The sequence below is a fragment of the Leishmania martiniquensis genome, chromosome 34 (genome assembly GCF_017916325.1).
Source record: "Leishmania martiniquensis isolate LSCM1 chromosome 34, whole genome shotgun sequence".
Classification (NCBI taxonomy): Eukaryota; Euglenozoa; class Kinetoplastea; order Trypanosomatida; family Trypanosomatidae; genus Leishmania; species Leishmania martiniquensis.
In genome coordinates, this window is record NC_090169.1 from 385,087 (window position 1) to 410,435 (window position 25,349).

At 59.4% G+C, this 25,349-nt stretch overlaps 8 protein-coding genes across 8 annotated transcripts; all 8 read left to right on the top strand.

Annotated features, from left to right (window-relative positions):
* Positions 1 to 3,939: 3,939 nt before the first annotated feature.
* Positions 3,940 to 4,278, top strand: LSCM1_02139 (uncharacterized protein; the record flags this gene model as incomplete). The annotated part of the gene is made up of 1 exon (XM_067319727.1): positions 3,940 to 4,278. One exon carries the CDS (start codon positions 3,940 to 3,942, stop codon positions 4,276 to 4,278), a length of 339 nt encoding a protein of 112 aa, XP_067175102.1.
* Positions 4,279 to 5,043: 765 nt separating this feature from the next.
* On the top strand, positions 5,044 to 5,748 carry LSCM1_02141 (uncharacterized protein; the record flags this gene model as incomplete). The annotated part of the gene is made up of 1 exon (XM_067319728.1): positions 5,044 to 5,748. One exon carries the CDS (start codon positions 5,044 to 5,046, stop codon positions 5,746 to 5,748), a length of 705 nt encoding a protein of 234 aa, XP_067175103.1.
* Positions 5,749 to 7,709: 1,961 nt separating this feature from the next.
* Positions 7,710 to 7,943, top strand: LSCM1_02142 (uncharacterized protein; the record flags this gene model as incomplete). Its single annotated transcript, XM_067319729.1, has 1 exon — positions 7,710 to 7,943. The coding sequence occupies one exon, from the start codon at positions 7,710 to 7,712 to the stop codon at positions 7,941 to 7,943; it is 234 nt and encodes a 77-aa protein (XP_067175104.1).
* A 3,078-nt stretch (positions 7,944 to 11,021) lies between these two features.
* On the top strand, positions 11,022 to 11,726 carry LSCM1_02143 (uncharacterized protein; the record flags this gene model as incomplete). Its single annotated transcript, XM_067319730.1, has 1 exon — positions 11,022 to 11,726. The coding sequence occupies one exon, from the start codon at positions 11,022 to 11,024 to the stop codon at positions 11,724 to 11,726; it is 705 nt and encodes a 234-aa protein (XP_067175105.1).
* Positions 11,727 to 14,643: 2,917 nt separating this feature from the next.
* On the top strand, positions 14,644 to 15,918 carry LSCM1_02144 (uncharacterized protein; the record flags this gene model as incomplete). Its single annotated transcript, XM_067319731.1, has 1 exon — positions 14,644 to 15,918. The coding sequence occupies one exon, from the start codon at positions 14,644 to 14,646 to the stop codon at positions 15,916 to 15,918; it is 1,275 nt and encodes a 424-aa protein (XP_067175106.1).
* Positions 15,919 to 17,546: 1,628 nt separating this feature from the next.
* Positions 17,547 to 18,215, top strand: LSCM1_02145 (uncharacterized protein; the record flags this gene model as incomplete). The annotated part of the gene is made up of 1 exon (XM_067319732.1): positions 17,547 to 18,215. The coding sequence occupies one exon, from the start codon at positions 17,547 to 17,549 to the stop codon at positions 18,213 to 18,215; it is 669 nt and encodes a 222-aa protein (XP_067175107.1).
* A 1,209-nt stretch (positions 18,216 to 19,424) lies between these two features.
* On the top strand, positions 19,425 to 21,050 carry LSCM1_02146 (uncharacterized protein; the record flags this gene model as incomplete). The annotated part of the gene is made up of 1 exon (XM_067319733.1): positions 19,425 to 21,050. One exon carries the CDS (start codon positions 19,425 to 19,427, stop codon positions 21,048 to 21,050), a length of 1,626 nt encoding a protein of 541 aa, XP_067175108.1.
* Positions 21,051 to 22,236: 1,186 nt separating this feature from the next.
* Positions 22,237 to 25,272, top strand: LSCM1_02147 (uncharacterized protein; the record flags this gene model as incomplete). Its single annotated transcript, XM_067319734.1, has 1 exon — positions 22,237 to 25,272. The coding sequence occupies one exon, from the start codon at positions 22,237 to 22,239 to the stop codon at positions 25,270 to 25,272; it is 3,036 nt and encodes a 1,011-aa protein (XP_067175109.1).
* Positions 25,273 to 25,349: the final 77 nt, after the last annotated feature.

Consider the following 25,349-nt stretch of genomic DNA (forward strand, 5'->3'; position numbering starts at 1 on the left):
ATATATATATATTTATGTCTATGTGTGTGTGGATGCGCGTATGGATTTCATGATTCTGGTGACGTCCAGGCGTTCCTTCTAGCACCACTTTCTCTGCCCCCCCTCCCTCCCCCCTTTGTCTCTCACCTTGACGCATCAGTACCTGTATTAGCCGTCCGTGCTGTTTTTTCCATCTCCGTCTTATCTGCCGTCTTGTGTGAATATGCTCCATTTTTTTTCCCTTTCGTTGCTTTCCCTGGACGGATCGAATGTTTGCCGTATGACTGCTCCCATTTTCTCTTTCATTTACTCGTTTCGCGTTTTGTGGCCGATCACACATCATGTGCGACCCTTCTCACCCTCCTCCAGTGAGTCAGCCTCTCTCTTTTTTTCTTTTATGTGTCTGTGTATGTGTGCTTGTGCATAGCGGTCTAAAACGGTTTGCCTCAGCCCTCTTCCCTTTCCTTTCCCCCGTTTGCTTCAGATTGCTCTCTCTTTTTTTTCTTTCTTTTCGTTAGTGTTGCCGTTGAATCGTTGAAACTGACGGATGTGTTCACAACCTTGGTTTTTTTTCCCCTTCTTCGCTCTTTGGTATTCTTCTTCCCTCGCTAGGACGCGTGCTCCACCTCGTGAAACAGAGAAGAAAGATGTGCGCCGAAGAACTGCAGGTGGCACGCCCGCCCCCGTCTCTCTCTCTCTCCCTTGCTCCTCGTCCTTCAGTCAGTGCGCGTGTGTACGCTCTTCGACTCAGCCGACTCTTTTTTTGTTTTCGTAACTCCCCTTGAGGTCCCCGATAATGAGGGGACGCACACTCCTCGGCGCGTGCATATCTGTAGGTGTGTGTGTGTGTTTGTGTGTGGAGGGAGAGGGCCGCTCAAGCCGTCCACCTCTACACCCCTGCGAAAGGAGGAGCCGCCTCTGGTGCTGGCAGGGCGAAGCGCCCCCGTCTGTGGCGGCGGCATGACGTGCAGGGTGTCGGCGTGACTCGAGCGCCCTGAGTGCCTGCTGGTGTGTGTGCTGAGGCTGGGGCGCCGCGGCCGTTGTCCTGTGGTGGGGCGGGGCGGGGCGCATTGGTGCGGCGCGTGTGTGCGACTGCGTGGCGCCCCGGGGCGGCCATGTGCCGCTGAGGGGCATGGGGGGAGGGCGGGGGCGGACGCCTCCCCTGTGCGGCAGTGAAGAGCGGCGCCGGCGAGAAGGGATTCTCTTGCGCGGTTCCTTTTTTTTTTAACGGCGCGCTGCCAGGCTGCCCTGTACAAGTCAACACTGTACATGTCGCTTGGGGCCTTTGGCGAAATGCCGGTAAGGGGTGCTGTTGGCGGAGTATTTGGTGTGAGGGTCGAAGCAGAGCGTGGGAAAGAAAGCGGCCGGCTCGATGGTGGCAGGAATCTTGCGTCTGTGAGAGAGCGAGCCGGCGGACATGCTGGTCGGCATTGTGTGTCGAGGGGGGGCACCATGTCTTTTTCTGTCTTCCGGCGGGGAGGGAGAAGAAAGCAGACGCAGAGCGTAAAACCCTAAGCGTCTCTGCGTGTGTGCTGCTCGTGCGCCTCTTGATTCATCCGGTGCACCAAGTTGTCCGTTTACCTGACACCTGTACTGCTCCGGTATGTGCTTGCTTTCGCCCACCCTCCCTCCTCTCACCGTTTGCCTACAGTTACTGCTGTGGCGGACCCCGCTTGTTCCCCGTTACCTTTTTTCTTTTTTCACATGGAGGCGTGGTGGGGGACCTGTGTGTGTGTGTGCCATGCACATTTTGCGTATATATATACATCTCCATTACTGTTTCCTTGTTGCTTGATTGGATTCCGTACACACGGTACACACCGCTGTCCCACGGACCTCTTTCGGTTCCTCCATCTTTTTTTCGCTCTCGCCTTTGCTTCTGTGCTGCTTGTGTGCGCGTGCCCTTCGCGCGTGCAGCGTGATCCTTGCGCGCTCTTCGTTTCTATCCCCCCTTCCTCCCTCCTTCGACAATAGCAGCTGCTAGCGGAATTTCAGAGAGAAGGAATGCGAGGCTCCAGGCGCCACAGAGGGGGCAGATGGACAAACAAAGCCAACGTTGGAGCGCGCGTAATACGGAAAGAGACACGAGAAGCGGCATGTGGGGGCGGCGCTTCCACACGTGTCGTGGTCGATGCGCGCGGGCGGAAATGATTGTACATGCACACACCTCACGGAACACGCAGGCACAAACAGCTGCATCAGCGCAGCTGCACGGAGGCTTACAGGCGCTGGCCAACCGATTACATGCGCCACTTCGGCTCCACTTCTGAGTGGACGAGGGAGGGGGGAGGGAGCTCGTGCTTGTACGAGCTCCGCGAAAAGAGCGTGCGCGTTACGCATCGGACATCCATCGGTCTTCCCTCCCTCAACGTGTATATATTCTTTTTTTTTGTATGTTTACCCTTTCAGCGTGATTGTATCTGCCTTCCCCGACGCTCATATGTGACGCACACTGGCCTGCTTTTATAACTTTGATAGCCATCCTTTCCCCCCGCCCTGCCTCCCCTCTCCTCGATGGTTTACCTCTCCTTTTTGCCGTCACCGCTCTCCGCCGCTCTTTCTACGTATACGGCCAGAAATATTTTTTTTCGCCTCTCAGAGTCTGCTCTGCGGTGCGGTGCTCGAGGCGGACCAGTTGTGGTTCTCAAGCGGCTTGATGAGACCATGCGAAGAAAAAAAGGAGCGCAGGGACAGGGGGACACGGAGCCGTTTTCTCTCCCTCTCTCTCTCTCGCCCATCCCCGTTTTTCTTTTTCGATCAGACCTTAAAAGCGTGTCTTTGCAGGCGTGTTGGGGCGTGCGATGGCGGTTGTGGGGCGTAGCTGAGAGTCTTCTCGCTGCGTTGCCGCGTTGTACTCCCCGCAGCACTTGACCAATCAGACCGCATCGGTATAGGCCACGCGTTTGCCGTTAAGGGAGTGCTGGCAGCGGTGGGATGGGGAGGGGGGAGGGGACGGATACCCGGCCGACCGGGCGGCAAAGGGAGGGAGCGCCTGCTCAGCTCTCACCTGTGCGCGCGATTGTGCGCTTCTCCCAAGCCGTTTCTTCCCCACCCTTCCCTCTCTGTTTCGTCCCTTCCGTCAGTCAGGCCTACATGCCGCCGCTGACTGATGTGCTCTCTTCTGTGGACGCTACGACGTGGCTGTTTCTCTCTCTCTGTCTTTGTCCTCTTTGGTGGACACAGTGCTTCCGTGAGCGTCGCATATATATATATGTGTGTGTTTGTATGGCGGACGTTTTTGCTGTTCTCCTGTCGCTCTCTCTGTTCTCCCTCACTTTGTTTTCGACGTGCCTCCTCCTCTCCCTCTTATATTTCTTGCCAATTGTTCCCCCCTTTTCGTCTGTTGTGGAACGTCTTCCGTGATCGACGTGATTCCGTGCGTGTTTGAGAAGGTAATAAGTAGAAAGTGTGAGTGGCTTTGGCGGCCGCGGGTGAGAGGAGGGGGACCTCCCGGAAGGCACGCTACCCTGCCTCACAGTGTGCGACGGGACAAGCGTTACATGTACGCACAAAGCACGCACGCGCGCATGCGCGCACGGCTGCAACACCTCTGCTACGTTCTGCGATGAAGTATGCGATCGACTTGGCTATGGCACGCGTTGGCATCCCCCTGTTTTACATCATCGTCCTCACGCTTTCTTTGCCCACGTATATTTCACGAGTGCACGCCGACCGCACCCCTGCTTTCTCGACCTCTGCGCATTATCTCACGATGCTGCGTCTCCTCTCTCGCACCTCCCTCTCCCTCCCACCATCACCACCACCATAGGGGATAAAGCTCAGGTGCTGCCGCAGCGTTTCAGCGCAGGACACCAGGTCCACAAGGCAAGGCGGTGCTGCTGTGCACAGAGAGGGACCAGAAACCAACGCGAGACGAGGAAACAAAGGAAGAGGCCGACCCTGTCAGAAAGACAAACTGTGCCTTTTCCCTTACGATTCTTCGCCGAGCGCTTTCCCCGGATGCCTGCTCAAACGGCCGCTTCCTCCGGCGGCGCTCACACAATGAGGGACTTCTCGATGGAGTGCAGCGTGCGCCTGCCGCTGCCCGATGCGGCGTCGGCCAGTGTGCTGTGGAGGGTGCTAAAGACGGACCCTTCCATCGCTGGCACGTTGAAGGAGGTGTACTGGTGGAACGAGGACCCGTCTCAGCGCACCGTCGCAGTAACGATTCAGGCGGCTTCGAAGCGCGACCTGCGCTCTGCTGTCGGGTCCCTCCTGGAACAAGCAAAGCTTGTTGTGCGAACCCTCCGTGTCTACCCTCCCACCACGGCCGCCACGAATGCCACGGACGCTGGATGAATTGCGGCATGAGGCCCGCAGTGGAGAGTCCTTTGCCTCTCTTTCCCAAATCGCTTCGCTACCTTTGCGTGACAGTGCGACTGACTGGGAGGCGTGCCGTTTTCGGCGCGCGCGCGGGGCTGGGCCCGCCTTCGCGGCCGCCTGCTGGCTGCTTTGGTGCCTTGTGGCCTTTTTTCCAGCTCTACCGGGATCGGGTGCGCTTTTCTCCATCCGTGACGACTACGGGGAAGCTGATCGCGACGAACGCCACAAAACCCAAAATGTGAGAACATATATATATATATATGTATCCATAACTGCCTCACTCCACCATGCAGGCCTGCTACTCGGCCGTGATTCGTCGGGGCACAGCACCCGCAAGCGTGCCTGCGCTCACGTGAGTGCGTAGCGTGCTCCCCTCCTCCCCGGTTGGAAGTGTGCCTATGCCTTGCAGCTCGAGTGTGCACCTGCAGCAAGCCGGTGACCCACAGACAAGAAAGGCAACGACTCTGCCGAGCTGTTGGCGCGATGCATATACCCTTTTCTCTGAGCCTTTGACCGCCTTTGCCTTCACTCTTTCTCTTCCGCCTCTCTGCGCTTTCCCCCTTACGGGCGCCATTGCACCCCCACGGACTTCTTGCGCGCCTCTGTGGCTCTCTCTCTCTCCACACAAACACACCCACGTGCCTTCCGCCCCTCCTGCAGTTTACGCAGCCCACGCGCCCTTGTCTCCCCCGCTGTCTCCCCCCTCCTAACCACCCCCGCACCCTCCGTGTTCACCTCGACATGTCTGTGAAGGACGTGAGCAAGAAGGCCGCCGCGCTGGAGGCGAAGCTGAGCGGCAAGCTGTTCCTGGGCGGCGCGAAGCCGACGGCCGAGGACGTGAAGGTGTTCAACGACCTGCTCGGGGAGAGCAACACGGGCCTGCACCGGTGGGTGAAGAACATGGCGACGTACACCGAGGGCGAGCGCAAGGCGTGGGGCGCGCCGGTGCGTGTGACTGCGCCGGAGCTGCGCATGCCCGCGCCTGCTGCTGCGCCTGCGGCGGAGAAGGCTGCGCCTGCGCCAGAGGCTGCTGCTGCTGTTGCGCCTGCTGCTGCCGCGGCGTCGGCGGAGGACGACGACATCGACCTGTTCGGCGAGGCGACGGAGGAGGAGCAGGCAGCGCTGGAAGCGAAGAAGGCGAAGGACGCTGAGAAGAAGAAGGCGAAGAAGGACGTGATTGCGAAGTCGTCGATCTTGTTCGACATCAAGGCATGGGAGGACACGGTCGACCTGGAGGCGCTTGCGCAGAAGCTGCATGCGATCCAGCGCGACGGCCTGATCTGGGGTGACTATAAGCTCGTGCCTGTTGCGTTCGGCGTGAAGAAGCTGCAGCAGCTGATCGTGATCGAGGACGACAAGGTGTCTGGCGACGACCTGGAGGAGATGATCATGGGCTTCGAGGACGAGGTGCAGTCGATGGATATCGTTGCCTGGAACAAGATTTAGGGGCATTTCTCGAGGCATGTATGTGTGTCGCTTCATATACGCGGAAGAGTTCCTCGCTGGTGCAAGCGTGTGACTGCTTGTAGCGTGGCGGGCCATTTGCTTTCTCTATAGGAAGGCGGAAGAGAGGCGAGTGCTTCTGCGGGAGGAGCAGAGTATGTGGTGCTCGGCACTCACTCGGTCACGCTCACGCGCAGACACAAATATCTTTTGTTTCGCGCTGGTGCGCCGTTGGTGTAGGCGAGGGCTATTGCGAAAGGAATGGGCTCTGAGTGAGGCAGTGCAGGGGCTCAGAGGCGGTGGGCGGAGGAATGAGGGGGGAGGGGGAAATCGCAGAACAAAACAGATGACACGGAAACGAGAAGTGTTCAGGGATGAGCGAGTAGTGGCCGTGCGCGGGGAACTCGACGGTGCGTCCTCCTCCCTCCTCCCGCTCCCCTTTGAACAGGCGTGGGCCCCCCTTTTTTCTTCCATAGCTCTGTGAAAGTTCCTGCATTCTTTTCCTTTGTGGTTGCTGATTCTTTGAGTGGCTTCGGGGGAGGAGACATTTCGCGCATTCGCGTGCGCCAATGCTCTGTCACACACACACACACACACGCCATAACTTCCTTGCGCGCTGAATGTCTCCGCCTCCCTCCCCTCCCCCTTCCCCCAACTGTTTCCTCTGCTTCGTAGTGACCCGCGGCTGCTACTCGCGCCTTTCAACGAGTCCGCCCCCTGCGAGGGACAAACGCAAAAAAAGGGTAAACGCCGGTGCATATCCGCTTTGACTGCCTCCTCCCCCCTCCTCCTCCTCTTCTTCTCGCGCCATGCCACGCTAACCTTCACCCTCCTCTTGCCGTCAGCGACTCCACGCACCACATGACGTGAAAGCACATGGACTTGTCGAGGGTGCTGCAATGTGTGCCTCGGTGCGTGTGCGCACGTTTGAGCAGCAAGCTTATTTTTCTTCCCTCTTTTTTTTCCCGTTCCCTTTCCTGTGAGTCTCTAACTTTCTCTAAGTTGAAAGCAGAAGTGAAGCGGCCGACGGTGTTTACCTTCGCCTCTTTTGGGGGGGGGTGTGGGCGTAGGTGCGCGCGCGCTACTCATAATCCATCCATACATACGCACATACATATTCAAACAGACAGACAGAGACATGCTACTGCGCCATCAGGCTAACGGAGCCTTAAGCTCTCCTTTCTCTGTTCGGAACACAAGAAACACCTTCTACAAAAGCGACACGGCAACGCGACCGTCGGGCCCCAACAGCCCCCGCCCGCTTGCCTCGCCCAGTCGGCGCCTTGACTCGACTTGGGGATGAGGATCAGGAGAATTAAGAGCACTTTTGCGCGTCCATCGACCCGTGAGTGGTGGTGCTGGAGTGCACTTGATTGGAGCTTGCCTCTGTTCGCGCACATACCGGCCGCAGGTTCTCCTTTCCCCTAGTCACAAAGGACTCCGAACCACTCGTGGACCTCTTTTGTTGCCCGTCTCACTCTGTCTTGTGCGTGCTTGCCGATCATCTTCGCCTTCCACCCGCTACTTCTTCTTTGTTCACGATGATCTCGGGGTGTATGTGGGTGTCTGTGTGCTTGTTCACCGCCCTACCGGCCCGCATGGGTCGACCGAAATTTATGTAACCCGAATATATGACGTGCCGTGCGTTTATCGGCTATCAATCTTGACAACCACACACATACACACGTTTACGCCGCGATTCTGTGCGTCTTTTACAACTGCCCCCGTTTTGGTCATTCCGTTGATGTGCGCTCGACAACGGCATTGCAGCGAAAGCAGAGGAAAGAAGCCCTAAGGTCACCTGAGGAGCGCACTTCTGCACTATCGCCCCCCCTCCCCCTCTCCCTCCTCTCTCTTACATATACACATATCTCTGTGCTTATCGTGGAAGTTTTCACTGTTTCGACTTCCGCAGCCCGGCTACTTGTCAGTTTCACTGCACCGCATTTCCCTCTAACGCAGCGATGCCCTCGTCGAAAGGGAAGGACATTAAGGAGGTACGCTCTGCTGCAGACGAGCTGGAGAAGGTTCTGGAGGGTCATCTCTTTCTCGGCGGGGCGAAGCCGACAAAGGAGGACGTGGATAAGTTCTACGAGATGTTCGGTGAGGACAACATCGCGTTTTATCGCTGGATGCGCAACATGGCGTCATTCACGGAGTCAGAGCGCAAGTCGTGGGGTCGGCTAGAGACTCAGTAGTGTCGGAGATGTGCAGAGGCGACCGTAGGCCGGTGCCCATGGGGCACTCAGCAAGAGCACTGACAGTAGACAGTATTGCACCTGATGCTAACATGGAGCTCCTCATGCCCGTAGGAGGGACGAGGATGTTCGTGTGAGAGAGAGTGAGAGGAAAGTGCGTCCTCGGTGAGATTGCTGTGGCCGGCGCGGATGCGAGGTTTGCTTCCGAGGCGAGCGTACCTAAACCTTCTTTCCTCGCCGTGCGCTCATCACCGCTACCCACTTTTCTCTTCTGCTACTACCGGCCCCACCACAGCTTCCCCTTGCCCCTTCCCCCTTTTGTTTAGCACTCTCCAACTCGGACGAGCCCGATGCTGACTCATCGCATAGTTGCTTTTCTTTGTCTTTCTCTCTCTTAGAGGCATTCGCACAGTACTGCTGCTTTCACTGGCCAGCTGTCTTTCCATCTCACCTCTGCCGTATCCGCTGCGCGTCTCTTCTTTCCTCCTCATCTTCGAATGCCAAAAATCAATAAACGCAGCGCCGGTGTGTGTGAGTGTGAGAGAGGGGAGGGGAGGGGAGGGGCAGACGGGTGTGCTGGCGCCTGTGCGCTGCCGCTTCTTACTGTTATTGAGACGCTGTGTGACTTGAGGTCGTCGCATGGTGCCCCCGCCCTCCTCCTGCGCTGAAGTTTTTTTCCCACTTTGACGCTTGTGCGACTCACTGTATACGGTAGCCGACGTGGCAGTGCATCACTATCCGCTCTGTTGAGGCTCTGCTTCCTTCCTCGCCCGCGCGCATGCCCAAGTGCGACGCGTCTGAGCACACCGGGAGACAGATGCCTTCCACGCCTGCAACAGTCCACAGCTGCATGTTTATCCATCGCAACGTGGACAGCACGCGGCCTGGAAACTCGAAGAGGTCGATGAGGCGCGCCGGTGCTGGAACTTCTGTTCTGCGCAGGCCATACGACCGCCCTCTTTTTTCGTTGTATTCTCTTTTCTGTCAGCCGCATGGAATATTTGCCATGTGAGCCTCGCGAATCGCTCAAAGCTCAACGCCTTCCGCATTCCGCGATGCGATTCCGCGCGCGGTGATATGATTATGCACTTTCCACCAGTGCTGCTTCAGCGTCACCCTTCAGGTGGCCTATCCCTGCCTTTAAATCCTCCCCTCAGGGTAGCAAGCGGCAAGCTCTGGGTGCGCAGGCACGTGCCTCTCCACGGACCTTTTCAGCTAGATGCGCGAAGGTCTCTTGGAGACGTGTGAGTCGAGAGAGTGCCGAATGCCCCTCTTGACACAGAAGCATAGCAGCGTTTCAACTGTTGCGGCCCATGCAGGCAACACCGCGTGGCCATGCCCCCCCTCCCCCCATATGTCATGGATAGAAACGGTGCATGGGGGCAGTGAGCCTCGGAGAGAGCAGGGCCGTCCTGCATCAGGCGCCGAATTACCATAAGCGGCCCAGTGTGGGCACGTGCTGTCAAACATAGCTGACATGCCGGATCACCTCCACGCACCGCATCGAGAACCCGAAGGAGAAACGTTTTATCGAGGCCAAAAGGTGCGAACGGATCCATCCTTGGCCATTCCCCCAGCTCATGCCCTTTCAACGCGAGAGCCATCTCCGTTCCGACTTGGAGGGTCTGACTGCAGGGGCACAGGTGCCGACCGCGTGGCGCGAACTCCTCTCATCGTACCGACGAGCCATCCAGGCTCGAATGTGCCGGCATGTAACGCCCTACTGCGGAGTGCCGCGTCATGATGCGACGGAGGTGGAAGCTTGACACACGCTGGCAGAGCCCAGGGCCCGCAAGGCCCCGGTGTGCCGCTGGCCGACTTTCTCCTCGGGCGCACCCGGTATCCACGCAGAGCACCCTCTGTCAGCCTCACGGCGGCCGCCACGGCCTCTGCGGTGGTGCAGGAGCCTGAGCGCAGCCCGCGTGGGTCGGGGCATGCCGTGCACCCGGGTCCGTCCGGCGCCGACCGAGCGGCGCGTGTGCGGAGAAGGGACGAGGACGGGCAGGGGGAGCCCCGCTCGACGCATGGCCCGACTCGGCGGGTGACGGCACGTCCTTGTTGACGAGGACGGCGCTGCTGCGCAGCAGAGGCCGGTGAGCCTGTGGCGGTATGCTATTGTTGGCCAACTCCGCTGAATCTCTCGTTGGTGGAAACTGTCAGCTGCCCTCTTTCACTGTGACTGCCTTCGGGCTTGTCTCCCTTTTTGTGCTGATCTGGCGCGGCGCTGTTACTCTGCAGCAGTAATGACTACCACCGGCCTCTGGTGAGCGTTCGCGTTGGCTCACCGCTCGTGCATTGCGTAGTTGTCTCTGATTGCGGACGCAGACGCCAACTTCGCTACCGGGAGAGGCGATTTTGAGGCTGCTGCAAAGCGATCGATGTCGTTGACGCCGCGTAGCACACCTCAGATGCTGTGGGTTGTTCGTTGGTGTGCACGGCTCGATGGCCTGTCTGTGTGCGCCCTGTGTGGGCAGCTTACGCTCATGTTCTCTGAGGGGCGGCTCTTCCTTTCTCTGTGCAGGTGCGTGCCGTCTAACAGGTGTTGGCATCTGCGCGACAGTTAGGTCGACTTGACATCCGCCTATGCGGCGTTGCGGCGAATTCAAGCGCACGATAGCGTATGCTGGCCAACGTCGCCCAGACAACAACAGGAAAAAAGGGATTCAACAACAACAGCGGGAGGGCGCGCCGGCGCTCGCGCTGCGACTCCTCGACCTCATTTCGCCTTCTGTGGTGCCGCGTCGTCTCTTATCAGTGCCCTGCGTCGCGAGCGCTAGCCTCGTAGGCTGGTGAGTGTTTCCTGTGGGGCCGTGCGTGCTCGCAGCCAACTCGATCGTACGGAGCCTTTGACCGCCTTTGCCTCCACTCTTTCTCTTCCGCCTCTCTGCGCTTTCCCCCTTACGGGCGCCATTGCACCCCCACGGACTTCTTGCGCGCCTCTGTGGCTCTCTCTCTCTCCACACAAACACACCCACGTGCCTTCCGCCCCTCCTGCAGTTTACGCAGCCCACGCGCCCTTGTCTCCCCCGCTGTCTCCCCCCTCCTAACCACCCCCGCACCCTCCGTGTTCACCTCGACATGTCTGTGAAGGACGTGAGCAAGAAGGCCGCCGCGCTGGAGGCGAAGCTGAGCGGCAAGCTGTTCCTGGGCGGCGCGAAGCCGACGGCCGAGGACGTGAAGGTGTTCAACGACCTGCTCGGGGAGAGCAACACGGGCCTGCACCGGTGGGTGAAGAACATGGCGACGTACACCGAGGGCGAGCGCAAGGCGTGGGGCGCGCCGGTGCGTGTGACTGCGCCGGAGCTGCGCATGCCCGCGCCTGCTGCTGCGCCTGCGGCGGAGAAGGCTGCGCCTGCGCCAGAGGCTGCTGCTGCTGTTGCGCCTGCTGCTGCCGCGGCGTCGGCGGAGGACGACGACATCGACCTGTTCGGCGAGGCGACGGAGGAGGAGCAGGCAGCGCTGGAAGCGAAGAAGGCGAAGGACGCTGAGAAGAAGAAGGCGAAGAAGGACGTGATTGCGAAGTCGTCGATCTTGTTCGACATCAAGGCATGGGAGGACACGGTCGACCTGGAGGCGCTTGCGCAGAAGCTGCATGCGATCCAGCGCGACGGCCTGATCTGGGGTGACTATAAGCTCGTGCCTGTTGCGTTCGGCGTGAAGAAGCTGCAGCAGCTGATCGTGATCGAGGACGACAAGGTGTCTGGCGACGACCTGGAGGAGATGATCATGGGCTTCGAGGACGAGGTGCAGTCGATGGATATCGTTGCCTGGAACAAGATTTAGGGTCATAGTTCAAAGATCGGGTTGATACCCATGACAGGTGGAGCGTGATCTGGCTGGCGTCTCGCCGGGGAAGGTGTGACCGCTGGAGGTTGGGTGAGGAGGGCGGCGCCTCGTACGGGATGAGAGCTGGTGTGGCGAAGGAAATGCTTGTTGTTGTAGTCTGCGGTAGTATGACGGACGCCACATGTTTCCCAACATGTCAGGCTAGCAAGACTCACTTGTAGCTCATCCTTTTCGCTGTGGAGCTGCACACATGTGATAGTGTTCCTTCACTCTGCTGCTTCTAGATGCAATGAGGTGATGCGCTAGCAATTGTATCCGAGTAGGTGTACACGAGCGAAGGCGTGGGTACCGCGCGTAGCTGTCGAACTCGGTCACCGCACATGTGACGGGCTGCGTCTGGGCGATGTGGCCGCCCGCATCAGGGCTCTTTGCCGCCTTGTTGAATACTTGTCTTACGCTGGTTGCTCACGCCTTTGCGTCAGCCTCTTTGGCGCCTTTCAGCTAAGTGGAGAAGAAAACACCGAGGAGTAAATATCGCACAGCGCAACGGGTACTGCTGAAGTGCACGGACGCCGTGGATGCCGGGCCTGTGTACGGCTCTACAGTTAGTGCCCCTCGGTGTCAGCGTGTGTGTATGTGTGTGTGTGGATCGGTGAAAGAGAAAGAGAGAGGCGGTGCATATGACTCGTGTACATGTATCGATGGAATAACAGGGGGGGGGGCAGTGACGGTGTCTCGAAAACATTATCCCTTGCAGGCTTCTTAGCTGCCGCGCTGTCACTCCTCCTCTCTGCGCTCTTTCTCCCGCTGCCGCGCTTCGACTGTCGCCTCGCAGCGCCGCCCGCTCGCGCGAAGGGCAGATACGGTGGAGGCGAGGTGAAGGCAAGGGCTCTTGCGAAGCGGAGGAGAAGCACAGAGGTGATACATCACATACACACACATTTTTTTGTTATGAATTTTTATTTAATGATTAATGTTCGCATGGGAAACGGTGTTGGGGGGGCGACTGCCGTTGGGGAGGAGGAGAGGAGGGAAGGAAAAGGGGAGGTTGTTGTTGTGGTGGGACGGTGGCTGATCTGTCGGAGGACGGGAGAGGGCGAGCGGAAGGAGGCGGTGCGCAGTGCACGGAGGGGCGGTGGCATGACGGTTTCGTCGTGAGGCGGATTCACCCGTGTGCGCATGGCCTGCCCGCGCTTGTCATCTGACTGCGTCGACAAGAAAGGTGAAAGCTGTGGGACGAGGGAGGAAATTGAGTGGGTGGGGCGGCATATGCCCACACATTTTCGCGGGCGTCTGTGGGTGCGAGTGTATGATGGGGAAAGGGCGTGGTGGAGTCGCACTGAAGAGGCGTGATTCTTCTTTCGGACTCCTCTCTCTCACAGACCCTCGCTCTAACACACGCACACACACAACACACATGTGAGTGCCTGTGTGTGTGTGTGCTGGTGACTCCTGCCGCCTGTGTTTTCTTGCTCTGCTGCGCTTGTTCGTTTCCTGCTTCAGCGCATAGCCTCTCGCGCGCTCTCCCAGGCCACTCCCAATCTTCTCCGCCCCCATTTTTTCGCCTCCTCCTTCCCGTCTGTGAGTGGGGCTGCAGCTGCGCAGATCCACTCCTTCATCTTCCCTTTCCAAACAACAACAAAGAAGCAAAGAGAGAAGGTCTGAAGCGCACGGACAAGTGCAGTTCTTGGACGCAGGCACACTTCTGCCTGCACGAAAAATCTGCCGATGTGCATGTCGACTCATTCTCTACGGCAGAACACAGTGGAAGAGGGCGGCTAGGCTGGATAGCCCAAGCGGGGCTTTGCGTTCGCGGAGAAGGGTGGCGAGGGAAGGCCAAGTGGTCGTGCACCCCCAACGAGAGGGCAAGCGGGAATGGTAGCCTACTGAAGGCGAATGACACGTGTGCCGCATGGGCCCGAAGAGGTGCGCACAGCATTAATGGGGAGGAGGAGGAAGGGGATGAGGGAGATAATATGAGGCCGCCGCTGAAGAGTCTGAGCCACTGCGTGTGCATGTGTGTCGTTGAGTATGATGAGTGTGACACCACATGCTCGACATAGAGGACTGGCCCCCAGCAGGACGCCCTTTCCTCTCCGGTCCCTCCACCTCTGTGCTGCATCTCGCTCGACCGCCTTGCACATCTCCCTCGTCGAGTGCTACTGGAAGGAGTCCAACAAGAAATCGCGGGGCGCACGCAGATAGGCACACCCGCGTCGCGGTGCGAGATGGCTCTGCAGCACTTCCCGACCGCTCTCCTCTCAGCGTTGCCTGCACGGTGGACTTCTCCACTAGGTGGCCCTCCCCCTCTCTGTGTGCATGCCCTCACTGACACCGCTTTTGGGACGACTCGGGCATATATATATATATATGTCTATCTGTCTATCGATATGTGTGTATAAGTGGTTCCTCTCTTCTCTGCCTCACACTGCTCATCAAAAATGCACGCACTGCCTTCACGCATGCACCATCATGTGCACTTCTCTCTCCCGCTTTCTCACTGGGTGGGTGGGTGGGAAGTACGACCTCTACACACATCTGGCGGGGCTTTCCTCACACACAACCACGCACCATTTCCACGCATACGCAGAGAGGAGGCCGGAGGTAAAGACGCCATCCCTCTGTACCTAATACAAGAAGCGGCTCACGGAGAAGAAGCGCTCGAGTGCCTACGCCTGTGGTTGTGTTTGCGTGCATGAGCGCGTGCTTGCGTACGCTTCAAAGCTCCTAACGCCGCTGTGGGCTTCTCTCTCGTTCACGCCCTCCGCTCTGCGTCTTGGTCTTTCCATTCTGTACCTCCGCCTCCGCACGCTGCACTCCATCACACACACACACTTCAACGCGGCGCCTGCTCGAGGCATTTGTGACGCGCAGTTGTTTTCTGCCTTTTTGGTGTGGGCCTTGACACGCTGTCATGCGCCACGGTATGGTGCAGCACGCCGGCGGACAAAAGCGAAGCCGCTCTCGTTCTTCGGAGAAGGCACCTGTCTCAGCGCTTCATGAGGCGGAACTGGAGGGCGTCATTGGGCAGCCAGTGCATGCGAAGGAGAAGCACCATCAGCAGCAAAGTGCGACCGCGACCAGCCCCGTCCTGTCTAGTCCTCACAGGAGCAGCCACGGCAGCCGGAGCCCGAGCGTGACCTCGACGTCTTCCTCGTCCTCTGCTACCAAGCACTCGGGTGACAAGAGCCCGCGCAATGTACGTAAAACGCCGGCTACGGCCGCAGCGGCGACCGCATCGTCCGAGGTAGCAGCGGTGGCGGCGGCGGCGGCAATATCGACCTCCCCTATGGCACTCATGTCTCCCGAGGACGCCTCCATCTACAAACTAGTCACCAGCATCCTAGCGGAGTGGCGTAGCGGCGTCACTCTATTAAAGGAGGATATCATTCGCTTAATTCTGCGTCGTGTCCGCCCTATCCTCATGAGTCAGCCAATGCTCGTCCGCACTGAGGCACCCGTGAACGTTTGCGGCGATATACACGGCCAAATCACAGACCTTGTAGAAATCTTCAAGGCCGGTGGACTGCCTCCTGACTCGCGCTACCTCTTCCTCGGTGACTACGTGGATCGCGGCAAGTATGGTACAGAGGTCATCACGGTGCTGCTGGGGCTGAAGGTGTTATATCCGAAGCGCATGTACGTGCTGCGCGGTAACCATGAAACAGACAGTATTTGCCGCATCTACGGCTTCTTCGATGAGGTGAAACGCCGCTTCAACGTGCGCCTGTTCAAGGAGTTTACGGATGTGTTCAACTGTCTTCCTGTGGCGGCGTTGATTGAGGAGATCGCTCTGTGCATGCACGGCGGTCTTAGCCCTGAGTTGCGCCACCTGCGCCAAATCGAACAGATATGCCGGCCGCTGGTGGTGCCCGACGAAGGGCTGGCGTGCGACCTTCTTTGGTCTGACCCGGAGGAGGGCTCCTCTGGCTGGCAGCCAAGCGAGCGCGGTGTTAGCTTTACGTTTGGTGAAGATGTAGTGAGGCGCATGTGCGACAGCCTTGGTATCGACATTGTTCTCCGAGCCCATCAGGTGGTGGATGATGGCTACTCCTTCTTCGCGGGAAGGCGCCTTGTCACCATCTTCAGCGCGTCGAACTACTGTGGCGAGTTCACCAACAGTGGCGCCATGATGCTGATGGACGAAAACTGCACGTGCAGCTTCCAAATCTTTAAGCCCGAGTACTAAACAAAAACCAAAGGGAAGCGAAAAGAAAGTATGACTTACGGACGCGCGTCCGTTCAGGCAGGTGCGCCACAGTCGCAATCGAAAAGAGCAGCAACGACAACCACAGCAGCAGCAGCAGCTGTTCCCCACAGGGGGGGGAACGGATCGCTATGAATGAGTCCTGGGTTGCCTTTCAGGCCTGGTGAGGACATATGTGTGCGCGCTTCGTTTCCTAGTGACGGCAGTGCCCTCCTGCAAGTTGACACACACACACACATACATACATACATACATCGACGTGCGCCTTGTGACTGTGCTGTTGAGGTGTCCTCCTTTTCTCGAGTTGCACTTCGTGCATTGTTCAAAGGCGTTGGCGCCCCGTTTCGGTCTCCTCGCCCGCACCACTCTCGGCGCACCTCTCTCGCTGTGGTGTTGTCGGAGTCTTCTGCCCCTCCTCCTCCTCCTTACCTCCTCTCCTGCTCTGCGTGTGCGTGTCGGTGTGTCTGTGTGCCCTTGTGGGCATCTGTATCGTTGAGCTGGTGAGCGAGACGGTTGGTTAGATTCGACGTCGGTGACGCCTGCCACTCTTTTTTTTTACCTTTCTCTAGCACCCCTCTCTGCGGCTCAGGGCAACTGCTGCGACATACACGTCTTGCGTGTATGCGAGGGGAGAGAATGGCGTCCGTTGGCGCGCGCGAAAGAGTGGGAGGAGGCGAAATAGAACAGCGAAGGGACGTATAAAAAAGGAGACGCTGGCGTCGGGCGTGAAGCGGCTCCTCCGCGCGTGTCGGCGTAGTTGGCATCGGGTCGTTTCTCATTTTAAAAAAAAGTTCAGTAACATCGATCAGTCACGCCAAGGAGAACAAGGGAAGCGTACGAGAAGCGCGTAGGGCGAGACACTGCATGACATCGCCTGCCCACGGGTCCCTCAAATTTTGTTCTTTCCGCAGTATCAGATGCAGAGAGAGAGGGGAGGGGAGGGAGGACGCCGTGTGGGTGGGCGAAGTGCATGCGTGATTGTGGTGGTGAGGAAGGCACTTGCATTGCTCATCCGCTTCCGGCTGTCGCTGCCTTTGTCGCCTCTTCTGATGTGGCGCACATTTCACTCCCTTGCCGCGCTATCGCTTGAGCTGTCCGGCACGTTGGCGTGTGCGTCTGTGCGGGAAGTGGGCGGCGTTGCTTGTCACACCTTTGACTGAGGGCATCCGCAGGTGACACGAGAGCAGAAACGCAACGACCGCTCGCCGCGGGCTTTTCTTACTGATGCTGCCGCGAGCAGAAGCAAACGAGAATGAATGATGGCGCTTCCCTTAATCGGTGATGGGGGGGAGGGTCATGCGCTGCCCTCGCCGCTGGGCGTATCTTTGGCTTACGCCGGTCCCTTGTTCTGTGCGTTCCTCTGATCGATGATGGCGCGTGGTGCCTTTTCGCATGCACTATTGCCTTCCCCCGTCCCGCATCCGCGTGCCCCCCGCCCCCCGCCCCCTCTCTTTCTCTTTCTGCCTCGCTGTCTTGGGACATGTCCTTTGCTTTCTCACTTTCACCATCCTTCCCTCCTCCAACGTCGGCCCCCCCCTCCACTCCCTCCACACACACACACATCTTTCTATCTTTTCACGCTTCCCTTGCAGTAAGTCGATTGCGCACCAATGGCCTTCCCCAGCCGCAAGGATGCGTCTCGCGCGCAGCGCAAGGGCGCCAAGAAGCACCGCCCCGAGATTATCGTGATTGATCTGAAGGATCACGTTCTCGGTCGCGCGGCAGCCGTGGTTGCCAAGCAACTGCTGCTCGGTAAGAAGATCACCGTGGTGCGATGCGAGCAGCTCAACATTGCCGGTACAGAGATCCGCAACAAGATTAAGTATCTGCAGTACCTGCGCAAGCGCAAGCTGACGAACCCGACGAAGGGCCCCTTCCACCACCGTTCCCCGTCCGATGTGTTCATCCGCACCGTGCGCAGCATGCTGCCTCGCTACACGAAGCGCGGCATGAAGGCGCTGAACTCGCTGGTGGCCTACGAGGGCGTGCCGGCCAACGTGGTGCGCACTGGGGGTCGCGTGGTGATCCCGCGCGCCCAGCGCCATGTGTGCTACCGCCCGGAGCGTCCGTACACGGTGCTCGGTAACATGTGCAAGCATGTTGGCTGGAAGTACAGCGACGTTGTCGCCAAGCTCGAGCAGGCTCGTGTGGAGAAGGCGTCTCGCCACCACACGAAACAGGCGAAGCTCCGCGACGCGTGGAAGGCGGCCCGAAGGGAAGCGCTCGCTAAGATGCCCAAGCACAACGTCGAGGTGCTCAGGAAGTTCGGCTACGCGTAAGCCGACGGCCAGAGACGAGCACGCGCTGCCGCGTTCACGGACACATCGGCACAGCCACCCGTACGGATCTCAGGAAACATCGCATGGATGAATAGGGGGAGGGAGTGAGGGAGAGAGTAGCGACGCAAGTTGCTGACGCGTGCGAGGGTAAGCACCTGGGAAGACACGTATGGATGAGAAGAAGGGGGGAGGGAGGGGGCGGCGCTGGCCGGCGGAAGCGTCGCTTCTGCTACTGTGCTCCTCCTTTTTCTCATCTCTGTGCCCACGTTTGGCGCTTGGGTGGGGCGGGGACGGTCTCAGGCCGGGTGCGCTTCTCAATGAAAGTGCAACGTGGGCTTTCCCCCTCCCCTGCTCCCCTTTCCTCCTCCGCTCTCTTGCCCCAGAGAGGGGACATGCACACAGACACCGAGTCATGCACGCATATACAGATGTATGCCCGTGTGTACCTCTCTCTGTGCCCTCTGTCTGTGTCTGTGTGTGGCGGTGCGTGCCGTGGCGCATTGTGTGTGCGGTCATGTGAGCACTCGACCTGCAACATTTCCCTTTACGTTTTCGTTTTCCTCTCGTGCGCGAGCTCATTTTTGACCGTACAAAACAGCAAAGGGACAGTAGCGAACGAAATTAAGAAAAAAAACAGTCGAGGCCAACAGCACTGGCCAACGGCGTGGCAGAGGGAAAGTGTGTGTGTGCGTGTGTGGGGGGTGGGGGGGTTAGCTGACAGGGAAGGGAGAGAGGGAGAGGGGGCATGAAGAAGACTGTGTGCGTGTGGTCTGATGAATGCGAGTTGCTTCTTCCTTCTCTGTCGACTGTATTCCACCCCGCCCCTGCGCGCATACGCACATACAGATGCACGGCTGGACTTGGTGAGCGCTTGTGCTGGCGAAGCAAGAGGCGGTATCGACAAGGGCGCCAGTAGCGGGCGTTTGTATCGCTACCCATGCATGCCGTGGGACGGTCTCCTTGCAAGCTCATGCCGATGCTGTCTGCTACACTCGTGGATTCTGTCAAGCCGCGCGCACCTGAACTCTTGCGGAGCCATGCGCCACACTTTCTCTTCGTCTACTACCTGTCTCACCGTCTTCATGCTCCCTTGACGCTCCTTTGCTTTTTTGGCGTGATTGGTGTGTGTGTGCGTGTGTGTGGGGTGGGGTGGAGGACTGCCTCGCCGTCTAGTCCTCTTCCACGACTCGGAGGTGTGGACGTCAGAGAATGCCAAAGGAACCGCAGCTCTCTCGCCCGTACACCTCGCCGTCGTCGGCGCCGTACGCGAGGCCAGCGAGCTCGCTCTTGCCCGCGGCGTCTTCGGCGGCAACCACTACGGTCGCACGTGCGGTGAGTGCAAGCACTGGTGGGGGTGCTGCGCCGACTGCCGGCAGCCACCGTCCAGCGCGACTCACCATCAACAACTTTTCTTCCTTCCGTGCACGTGTCAAGAAGCTCCCACCGGATGCGAATACGAAGGCAGCGCTCTACACGCAGCTCTATCAGTTTTCTGACCGCGTCTGCTTCGGCTGTGTGAAGTGCCGCCGCGACAATGTCGAGTCGGACAGTGTGGCCATCGACTTGAAGAACCGCATCATCCTCTGCGCGGCCTGCTTTACTCGCATCATCCGCCCGCGCACGTACACGCCGAGCAGGGTAGTGCCTTTCCCATCGCTGCTGTCGTGGCTTAACTATAAGCCTTCTCACGTAATGGAGATGCCCGATGACGTGCTGGAGCGGCCGGCGGAGGCGGTGGCGCCGTCGGGTGAGCGTATGGCTGCTCCAACGCTGACGGGCGGTGACAGGGCGACCAGTCTGGGCAAGCTGCCAGCCATAGCTATGAACATAGCCGTTGTTGGCCGCGGCCGCGGCGGAGATGCGGCGGGTGGGCGGCGTGCAGACCCAAAGATGGACGAGGTACTCGCGCAGGGCAACACCGGCACCCCGAGTGGCACGCACCCGTGCCTGCGCGTGTGGGGCGTGTGCCAGCACGGCGAGACGTGTCTATTCCGCAATGCACCTGCTGATCTGTGCCTGGCTTACTTGATGGGACTGTGCCGCGGGCGCAACGGCTCCATCGGAGGCACCACAGCAGGTGGCGGTGGCGGCGGCCCCAACGCAAACCGCAATGCGCAGAGACACGGACACGGCGGCCAGCACCACCAGCATCACAAGCACCACCGCAACAACCAGAGCGGGCGTAACGCTCGCCGAGACCGTGGCGCTAACACCGCGGGCGGTGGCCAGACGTGCCGTCTTCTGCACCAAGATGTTTACGATCTCCCTGACCTTTCTGAGCCTCCGCCGCGCGAGCGCTTCGAGGGTGACCTCGAGGACGAGGCCAGCGCCTGGGCTACGTGGGTGAGTCGGCGGCGCGACAGCCCGAACAGCGCGGAGTGGCAGCTGTGGCACAATGGTCCGCTGGAGCAGTTGTTTAGAATATACGTCCCTGCGCGACGGCGCCCTGCTCCCCGCCAGCCGAAGAAGAAATCGGAGGCGGCGCCAGCAGCGACAGTGCCGGCGGTGGCTGCCGAGCTGGCGGAAGGAAAGGAGGGGAATGCGGAAGGGGAGGAGGGAGCTCAGACGACTGAGGGCGATCTAACGTCCCCGCTCGCTGACGAGGAAGGCGTGATAGAGGGGGAGGGCGAGTATGGAGAGGAGGAGGGCGAGGACGACGGTGATGCCAACGATGATAATCTCAGCGAGGAGGCTGTCAACAGGGAGGCTGAGGATGAGCCTGCGCCGGTGCCGGCCCCTACACCGGCGACAAAGCTAAACCTGATGGATATCATGTCAGCTCTTAAAGGCCTCAGGAAGGACGCACCGGAGAAAGCGGAGGAGGTAGAGGACTAGGCCGGCCTGCGAAGGCTTTCCTGTCTTCTTGCCGCTGCCGCTGGTGTTGCTGATGGCGCCGTCAAGAGCGACGTGGGAGGAGTAGGAGGATAAGAGGGGGGGCGTTGCGCGCTGTTTTCGAGCCCTCTTCAAAGGTTTAGCGGAATGCGCCTCGGCGCTCTTTTCCTCTCTCTCGCTTTCTTTTCTTTCTTAAAAGGGCGCGGTGCTGCTCGCGACACTGATCGGACGTTGGCGGTCATCTTTTTTTTGATGTTTCTCTGGTTGGAGTGCCCTTCGCAGTAAACGTGTCTGCGGAGTTGGTGGGGATGTCTCTCTCTGTCTCTGTCTCTGCCTCTCTCTGTGTGGGTGTGTGTGTAAGCGGCTCTCCTTTCCCTCTCGTCCTGAGTGAGTGAACGGTCGCGGAGGTCTGCGGCTTTGTGGCGGACCCGCAAACATTTTCGTCTCTGTCTTCGCGTTCGGTTTGACGGCACGCCGACACAAACGACGCCAATAAGCAGAAATTTCTCGCCGGCTGAGACTGCAAGCGGCCTGTGGCGCGACACCCAGACACACAACACCTACACACACACAAAAATGAAAAGACTCACCGAAACATAGGCACCATTGGCGGCACCACAGTTCCGGTAAGGTGCAGACCTTCGATGAGTAGACGTCCACTCTTGTCGGTGTTTGATCGACACAGCGCCGACTGCGGCGTTTCTGTTTCGTCTCCCTCTTCCGCTCCCTCGCTTTGTGCACGATTCCTGCCATGAAATGCGGCTCGAATTGCATGAGCGTCAGCGCCAGCTGCAGTACGATGAACCGCACACACAGTGGCGAGGCTTGCTTCTCTACGAGCAGGACTCACCGCCTCTTGCAGATGACACGCGATTTGTGCTCTGCTACTCTGCAGTGAGGGTGAGCGTGAGAAATGCATGACCTGCTCGGCCGCATCAGAAATGGGCGTCTCTCCTTCTTGCCATCTTATTTTCGCTCTGACCACCTTCATGCTCGCCCTGCTCTCTGCACGTGGCATATCCTTTCCGGCCCTGGCCATTGCTGTTCTTGCTCTCGCTCTCTCTCGGCACGCGTGCGCATATGTGTGCGTTCGTCTCGACAACGACTCAACGTGACCGTACGAAGCTCAGGAGGGAGGTGGAACGAGCAACAACAACAAAGAGAGAGAGAAAAAGAAAAGGCAGACGAGATGAACGCGAAAGGGAATGGAAAGGCCGGAGGCTCTCGCTGGCTGCTTGCCCCCATGCGAGAATGGGGAGGCAGCGCTGCATATCGGCTGGCGCATCCGATCGCAGGCGCCGCTACCGCCGCAATACGTCTTCATGGCACATTCCTTGACCGAATAGCACGCGATCTTGGCAGCGCTGGTGCCGAGGGCTACTTCATCTCATACGCAGTGCAAGCAGCTCGCAATTCTATGAGAGACGTCCGGCTAGCAAGTACTGCTGGGGTCGCTGCCGCAGCTCTCCATCCTTCGCGTCTGCTGCGCATTCCTATGATGCCGCCACTTGTACGCGTCGCTGACGTCGCGGCTTCGGCGAGTCCTTCCTCGTCTTCCACCCTGTACGGAGCGCGCGAGGACGTTGGCGTGATCAGCGGCGCTGTGCCGCCTGCTCTAGCGCGAGAGCTCTCTCTTCTCTCGAATGATGACTTCATCCAGCGCATACACCGATTCAGCCGCTCAAATTTCGTTCCTGCACAGCGGCCGCTGCTTTACGCGCACCTCAAGGAGTTCATGAGACCTCAGCGCTTGGCGTACGTATCCGTCAAGACGGTTCAGGACCACCTTCATGTCGCGAATGCAGCCAATCTGCACGAGACGTGCATCGAGCTCTACCACGCCGCTCGAGAGCACATGCCTGCCGCAGCGCTGCTTCTCAGGTCGCCCTGTGCCTTTCTGACTCCAGCTTCGACACCCGGCACTGGCCAGTCAGACGCCAGTGGGCACGCCGGCCCGTCGACGGCGAGCGGCAGCGGCACTAACTTGGCTGTCGAGGGCGCTGTGCTTGTAAGCACTTTCGTCGTGGATAGCGCATACGCCGCACAGCGCACCGTGGAGCTCACACGACTTGCCGCATACTGCGTCACCCAACTGCTGGCGCCACTCCACGCACAAGGGCATGACACCACCACTGGAGATGCACGCACCTCATCGGCAAAGGTTTTGCGAGCGATGGCTGTTCGCACGCCTCGGGAGGTGGCCACAGAGCTATCGCTGGTGCGATGCTTCTGGCGCATGCTGTGCTTGGCTGAGTACTATGGGTGTGCCGAGGCCAGCGGTGCGCAGGCGGCCAAAGGAAGCAAAGAGCAGGCGCTTGCCGACGCTCTGGCGATCCTGGACGGGTGCCGGCAGGTGGCTTCGGTGCGGAGGGAGGCGGCCGCAGCGGTGCTGGCTGCAACTGCGACGGGGGCGCGCTCTTGCCACGAGCACTCACCCCTTTCAACAGCGACACTGAAACTATCGGAGAGGCCATCCTCCGAGTTGCTGGCGGAGGCGCTGCACTTTGTGCGCTACGCCTCCGTCGGCGACGATGGCGAGTTTGCCTTCTATCGGTTCTGCAAGGAGGAAAGGATCTTGTGGTCACCACAACCGCTTTTGTGGAGTGTGCCGCGTGATGCAAGCGACGCTGCCTCAGTGCTGTCCTCTGCAGCAGCGGCTGGCAACGCAAGGAGGCTCCCGTACAGCGAGGATGAGGTGCAACTTTTCTATGCTGCGCTCATCGACACATGTGCTGCAGGGCAGCTTGTCCCGGAGGCGCTACTCTACTTCACTGAAGCCAGGCGCCTTCTCGGTGCCCCACCACTCGTGGACAGTGAGGGCTTTGGTGCGGAGACGGCGCTGCTGCTGGGGGCTGGGGGCGGCCGAGGTCCTGAAACACGCAACGCCGACGCGGTCATCACTCCAACATTGCCAGAGGCAGTAGATGGCGCGTCACGGGCCCCACTTGCCGCCTTTTTCACAAGCAGCCATCCAAGCACGTCTGCTACCCTCCCTCGACCGATCCAACCAGCAGCCGCTTCTTCCGGCGTCCTCACGGATGGCGCTGCCCTCACAGAGCTTCTCCTTCACCGCTTCCTTTCCATGCTGCAGGCGGCCAAAGAAAACCACCTTGCGGTCCATCTTGCGCGATCGCTCATCGCGGCAGGTGCCGTCTCGCAGGTGAAGGCGCACATATGGACGCTGATTCTAATCTCCGCTGGCTCCGTACGGGCGGTGGACGTGGTGCTCGCGGTGTACAGCCACGCCTTGGAGCGGCTAACCAGCCCCGCAGGCACTACCGGGAGCGGATCCACGACCGTGGAGCGAGGCGCACTGGAGTACCTCTTGCAAACGTCTCTCAGTGCGCTCTCCAAGTGCCAGGTGCCACGCTACGAGCAGGATTACCTCCAGCCCGCGCGCGACACGCAGCTGCTGCATTGCGCGGACGAGTTCTACTATGGATGCCTTCTGCAGGAGGCTCACAACTCCATGTGTCCCGCACAGCGAGCGGCCGAGGTGCTAGCTAGGATGGAGGAGGCCAAGGTGCCCATGACAGCGCCAATCGTGTCGCGGCTGCTGAAGCTATACCTGCGTGCGGAGGCGCCAGAGTTCATCAGAGTATACCGCCACGCCGTTGACGACCTCGGCCTGCCGCTCCGCGCTGTGTGGGCTGACCAGCTCCTGCTGTGGGCCGACCGCCGCCGCTACTTCCTCTCTGCCGCTGATCGGGAGTACATTGTGCATCAGCTGCTACGCTCCAGGCGAGTAACTACGGTGACTGACCTCCAGCCCCTGCTAGGTGGTCTCCGCACGCACTTTGCCCTTCTCTACTACGATCACACGCACGCCGCCCGCGAGAAGTTCCTCAGCGACGGATCAGTGCCAGCGGCGCAGCCAACTGTGATGGATTCCCGCGCGCACTTTCTGACGACGCGGCCGACAAGCGTGCAGCGGGGGGTAATGACGCGGGCGGAAACGTCGTGGGTGTGCATCGGCGCAAGTGGCGAGGAGGTGGCTGAAGCCCATACCACACGACATGGAATGTTGCCCCGTATGCTGGGTGACGCGCCTCTCCGCGCTCTTCACGCCCGCATCGCACAGCTGTCGGAGACGCCGCTGCTATTTCCTCTTTCCAACGACGCTGCCAGCACAGACGATTCGGAGCAGCTGCATGACATGGCCCTTCGGGTGTATTTGGCCGATGTTCTGGAAGGCCTGCAGCGCTCTTCTAACAGGGTGATGTAAGGACCGGTCTGTAGCGGCACGAGGCCAAGCAGTAACGATCTCATGTACTAAAGGACGATGTGAGGGTGCGTATGCGT